The sequence below is a fragment of the Dermacentor albipictus genome, chromosome 3 (assembly GCF_038994185.2).
Source record: "Dermacentor albipictus isolate Rhodes 1998 colony chromosome 3, USDA_Dalb.pri_finalv2, whole genome shotgun sequence".
NCBI lineage: Eukaryota > Metazoa > Arthropoda > Arachnida > Ixodida > Ixodidae > Dermacentor > Dermacentor albipictus.
Genome location: NC_091823.1, coordinates 72,719,859 through 72,725,858, shown reverse-complemented (window position 1 = coordinate 72,725,858; position 6,000 = coordinate 72,719,859). Strand labels below are relative to the sequence as shown.

The 6,000-nt window shown below is 44.6% G+C and overlaps 1 protein-coding gene across 5 annotated transcripts in view; it reads left to right on the top strand.

The window, feature by feature from the left end:
- LOC135900601 (sushi, von Willebrand factor type A, EGF and pentraxin domain-containing protein 1-like) overlaps positions 1–6,000 on the top strand; it is a 101,053-nt gene that overhangs the window by 14,481 nt on the left and 80,572 nt on the right. For all 5 annotated transcript variants that reach the window (XM_070535585.1, XM_070535584.1, XM_070535586.1 and 2 more), the window contains exons 7-10: positions 505–598; positions 1,321–1,442; positions 3,402–3,665; positions 4,912–5,009. In XM_070535585.1, the coding sequence (XP_070391686.1) occupies positions 505–598; positions 1,321–1,442; positions 3,402–3,665; positions 4,912–5,009 (578 nt within the window). The remainder of the gene's footprint in view (positions 1–504; positions 599–1,320; positions 1,443–3,401; positions 3,666–4,911; positions 5,010–6,000) is intronic.

The window sequence follows — 6,000 nt, the reverse complement described above, 5'->3', positions numbered from 1 at the left end:
CCCTTCGTGATAGCGAACGTATTATTTGTGAAAGACGCCGGCAGACCACAAAACGTTCTTTCGAAAAGAAAAAAGAAAGGAAAAGAACGAATATTCCTAGAAGAGTTCATGTTCGCGAAGCGGGGCCCGTGTTCACAAAACGTTCTTGCGCTAAAAGCGGTCGTGCCAGCCAATACTGATGCAGGACATGTTATTAGCAAAGGCGATCAGTCAGTGGAAAACAGAACTTAATAACAAAATGCTTTGCGAGTTCGGCCCCAGTTCTCACACTAGGTCAGTTCGTAAGAAGTACCAGCCAATAGTAACTGCGGGCATATAATTAGCAAATGCACGAGACCTACGGGCTCTTACGAATGCGAAGTTCTTGTGAATTCGGCCTCAAAACTCTTTCGCTAGAGAGTCCAGACGTTCAATACACAAGCATAATAGCATGGAAGCGTACTCTGAACAAACATTAAAACATCTATTTTATTGTTTTCACACAGTTATTTCTTCTTTTCGCAGGCGTAGCGTGTCCGCCTCTCAAAGTGAACAAAAAGATGCGAGTCTCGCCTTCTCGCTGCCGAAACAAGACGAGCCTTTACGGCTTTGTGTGCAAGTAAGTTGGAGGCACTTGCCGTTATCCGGAAATAGAAGTGGCGTACTGAGACTCTCACTCGATGGCTGATAATGAGTGTTTTGTTTACCTTTTTTTTCTATGTTTATATGCCAGACTGTTACATTCAAGGTACACAGGGCGAACAATGCATTGCTAGATGCGAATCCTGTTTGCTTTCCTTGAATATTTGAATAACCTGTGGGCAAAAGTATTCAACTGATCAGGCATTGCGAGAAATAGAGCAGACTTTGTACATGACGTTGCAGCATTATATATGACAATGAATAGAACATATGTTAAACACCAGGTATTTCGCTCTACATGAGCATACTGACGTGTAAAAACACGGAATTAGACTTTTATGACAATTTCCTTCACCTTTCCAATATAAACATGTGTCGTAAATTTTGTAACTACAATGGTAATTATTATAGTTAGTTTAATTGCTGAATGAATTGCTTCATTTTTCTTTGATCATGTCCGTCTCGGCAGTTAATTTATCTGTATTGACGAGACTACAGCAATTTTTAAGCAATAAAAAAGAGGTGACACACACACACACACGCACACGCACACGCACGCGCAAACACTTTACATAGTAGTTGCAAGTATAGCAGCTGTAATGTATGTGGACACGACACAAAATAAATGCGAACTTTGTAACGCCGACCGGTTGTTCCATTCCAGAGAAAGGTCACAGTGGTGGTGTTCTTTATTCCCAGGTATGAGTGCATACCAGGCTGGCGGCTGGTTGACACGGAAACAAACATTGCAGCCGATGGCGTACGGAAGTGCTTAGAGGATGGAAAGTGGAAAGACGCGGGACAGAAGATAACGTGCCAAGGTTCGTCGGGGCTGTTGTCGACGAACTGCGAGCAATCTTGAAGAAACGATCATCTTACCTGTCGGTCGTCTCGATCATTTCAAAAGCTAATGACGTTTCGGCTGTTGTATAAGACGTTTATGAAGAAAGAATTTGTTTCCTTTTAAAATTATTACTTAATGTTAACTGTGAAGATGCCTTAGCCAAGAAATAATCTTAAAGCGAAAAAAATATATTCCGGAAATTATGAATATTTCTTTTATCGAGGGTATTTGCCGTAAAGCATACGTGCTAAAATATGAATGAGACAGCATTAAGTAAACGAATGCAGCCCTGGTACTTCCGCAACGAGTTAGCACATCTGCTGTCCATTACCCAAGAAGTAATCTGCAACAACATTCGGCTTTAGTTTGGCCTCTCTCAGCGTCTTGTGCCTAACATCCTGACCACCAGGGTACAGCCACAAAAGATGACTCACTTAAGAGTTGGTGTCGCTAGCGGGATTGATCGCTTTATTCGCAGCGACCGTCTGCAACAGAAATGGCGCCTCACAGAGCAAGAATCCAAGCTACAGCGAAGCAGTGTTTTTCAGGCTGAGGCGGGCTTCGGTTTCTTGTTGAAAATCGCTCCCTCCCTCATGTAGCTACTACGACCTCTTTGCGCTGCACTGAGCCATGTAGAGAGAGAGAGAGAGAGAGAGAGAGAGAGAGAGTTAGAAGGATGGTGGGGGTTGACCAGATGCGAGTTACCTGTCTGCTACCCTACACTGGAATCGGGGAAACAGGGTTCGAAAAGAAAGAACAGAGAGAGAGAAAGCTACTTGAATTAGAGGCGTTCGTACCAGCCGGTACCTGTGATGTTGCTGTGACCTCACGGCCGGTTATCAATAACGCTCTCAAATTACCACCTGCAAACTGGGGCAGACGCTTCTCCCGTATACGTGTGTATAATCTTAAGCGGCAACGTTGGGCCGCCTTGCTTGCTTACAACTACAGTTCTAAAATTCATTTCACTGCTTGATGAAGCGTTTCAAAGATTCCCTAAAAGGCACTGTATAATTTACCTGCTATGCCCCGCCCCCAACCCCTTATCTACACTGAGAATGTTGAAAATTTCTAGGCCAGTTTCATCTAGCGCACACCTTATTCCTATAAAAGTGTCATCGATATATACTTAGTGGTTCACTGCAGGTAAATGTTTAAATCCTTGAGCAGGAATCTAAGGAACTAGAATTGGCACAAATTTGATCCTTTGCTACAATGCACCAAGAGCGCTTACAGAGTACTATTTCCTCCAGCATATTTCTGCGAAAACACAGTTTATATATACTATGTTTTACCACAATATGCTCGGCTGTTTTGAAACGGCGCACCAAATAGAGCTCTGAAGCACAAGTAACATAGCTTTGAAAGGTTAGCCACAATACCACTGATTACTCCACAAACTTCTATAGCTTTGCTAATACAAGCGTTCATCTGTGAACTTCTTTCATCCTTTTTCTCTTTCAATCCCTTTTCCTCTTGTTCAATGCGGGGTAGCCTATCGGGCACAGCCTGGTTAACCTCCCTGCCTTTCCCTTATGACTTCTCTCTCTCTCTCTCTCTCTCCAACTTTCCTCAAACAACCATATTGACATGACTAACACCTCCTATAAATTTTATTGAGCTATACCTTGACTAGTGCTCTCGATGTATTTTCATTTTCATTTTGAGCGGACACTTGCATATAGTGAAAGCTCTACACCGCATCTAGTAGCAGTTTCGATGTTAGAGAAAAAAAACAAGATATATTTTTACAGACAGCATGTGTAAAAATAAGAGAGCATTCCTTGCATGCGCTTTGGATAGTTCTGAGTTGTTATCTCCCTTGTGTTATTCGATGCGCCAGAAACTTGTCATCTAACAATGAGCTCGGGCGCGTCTTGATGCGATGACGCATCAAGTCGCGAAATTTCACTTAAACTGCGATGACTCTTTCCAGACGTGGAGCCGCCTGTGATCAAGAACTGCACTGAAAACTTGCAAGTGAACAACGCGCCTCACAGTTCCCTGTCAAATCCGGTAAAGTGGAACGAGCCCTGCGCCGTGGACAATTCTAAGCGTGCTAAAGTGAAACTAGTTTCCCCAACTTACGTCAAGGAACTGCCGTGGGAATTTGCCATAGGGGAACACGATATTCAGTACGTCGCCGTGGATGACGCTGGACTGGAATCGAAACCATGTGCCTTCAAGCTGACCGTACGTGGTAAGGAAATGCGTGTTTGTTTTTCCTTCTGTCGCAGTCGAACACAGCTGTACATGAATGTACACAACTGTCGGCCAAACTTACTCTCCGCCCGCTTTCACGAGATGGCTCGGGTTTTCTGAGTAAAAAGCAATATACTGCGTCACAAAACTTCCTACACAAGTGGGCTTTTCATTTCTCTAAAGATTAACAGGGATATTATCCTAGTATCTATAAAAAAATGTACCGGTTAGTGGCTGCGTTCATGGGCAGAATTCGTAAATTCATAAGAACTGCTTGTGATTGTCCGACTACCTTCTGCAATAAAATGTTTATTATCGAGATTGTTTAGCGCTCGTTCTTACGAAGAGCTATCGCCTATAGTGACCGGTTTCAGAGTACAGTTCCTGACAATAGCTTGTGTGTTTTTCATCCTGACATTGTGTTCGCAGAGCGCTTCGCAAACTAAATCGGCTTTCAAGAACAGTGGGATATCGGTCATATTACTATTAAGTGTCGCCAGACATCAGCGGACGAAAATATTTCGTCATTTGACCCGCGCACAGTAAACTCGGCCTGTATGCACGACAACGTTCTTACGCCGAAGCTGCTCGTAACAGGTACCAGCGAACCTTGAAGTCGGGCATATCATACTGAAGGCAGCCGGCCAATGGTAAGCTGCACTTAGAAAGAAAAACTATTGTTAATCAGGCACCTCGGCTCGTATTCAGGGCCCGTATTCACAAAGAAGGTCTTATCCTAGAACTCTCTGCAAGTGTAGATACCGGCCGATCGTGATGTTGGCCCTATTATAGGCCTCGGCGGCCGGATAATGCCAAACAGAACTTAATAGCGGAAATCTTTGTGATTTTCACTCCACGGCTCGTACGCGCAAAAACCCGCTGCGCTAGAAGTGTTCGTAAGAGAGAAGTTCAGCCGATCCTGATGCTGGACATCTTATTAGCAGGAGGCGGCTGGCCGATGGCAAAGAGCACACACAAACAAAATGCTGTGCGAGTTTGGCCCCTTCGCATGAATAATGCGGCTTCCGCATACGCACGCGACGAGAGCCAACGAGACGGCAACGCAAAGGTGTTTTATAAACCCATCCCATGATTCGCATTTGAGCTGGCCCCATGTTATTGCTCCGCGTATAGTTAGGGCGTAGGTTGAGCAGAGGGTGCTTAAACTATGGCCTCCGAGATTATGAGGCGATCGTCGCGCTCGCTTTGACTTGAACGTTTCTTTTTCTGTTATGTCGTTGCAGATGTCGAGGCGCCTAAAGTAACAAGCTGTCCTGATGATATCATCCGCTTCTCAGGGACCGCAGGCACTAGCGTCACCTGGGAGGAACCCACCTTTAAGGCATGTACTATTTTCGACAGAGGTAGCAAGTGCTCGTGTAAGCGTGTAATACGGTGGACCACGTAGCCCTTGCTATTCGCGTAAGCCGCTCTCGCTAGAGTCTGTTCGGTCTGTGAATTCCTGTTAAGCCTTTTAAACTTTGTCAATCTGTCACAAGGTTCACTGTAAATTGAGCCCCATGCGTGCCTAATTGACCGAGCTTTTCGGAACTGCAAGACGAAATGTCGCTTCGTGGGAATATAAAACTACTTTGTGACTGCAAACGTCAGTGGTGGTGGTGGTGGTGGTGGATTGTGGCAAATCACAGTCCATGGCTCGTGTTCACAAAAAGCTCTTCCGCTAGAAATGTTTGCAACAACAAGTTATAGCCAATCCTTACGCTTACCAAACTAACAGCGGAGCCAGTCGGCTCGTGGCAAAGAACATTTACGCACGAAAAGCTTTACAGGTTCGTCCCAGAACCCGAATTCATGAAAACACTCTTATGCCAGAATTCTTCGTAAAGGCCAGCTAATCCTTATGCTGAATATACTACTGCAGTTAAACATCGATTTAACGAAGTCGCCAGAACCAGAAATTTGGTTCGTTAGATCGAAATTTTTTTATACTGAAATTCGATCTTCTATCCAAATAAGTACAGTTGGTGATGAATTTTTCTTACATGAAAGAGGCCGGAAAATTTTCCGAATTATCGGGTAATCGAAAAATAGAAAAGCTAATTTGAATGACAAAAAAACTAAATTTTCTCGAATTCGAGAGTCGGCGGCGAAAGATACGTTTTTATGCCATGCCAACGATATCTTCATGTTGGCGGTACGAAGGGAAGCCAGCCACGCTATCTCGTCCAGTCTACTCCTGAGGCAGGCAGCACCGCCCGCTGTGGGACGACGCTATCACGAAATGATAGCGGCAGCGGGAGCGAACGGGTTGTCCACCTCTCGCTTCAACGAGTCTCTGAATCTCGAGATCACGCTTACTGCAGTATTAAACG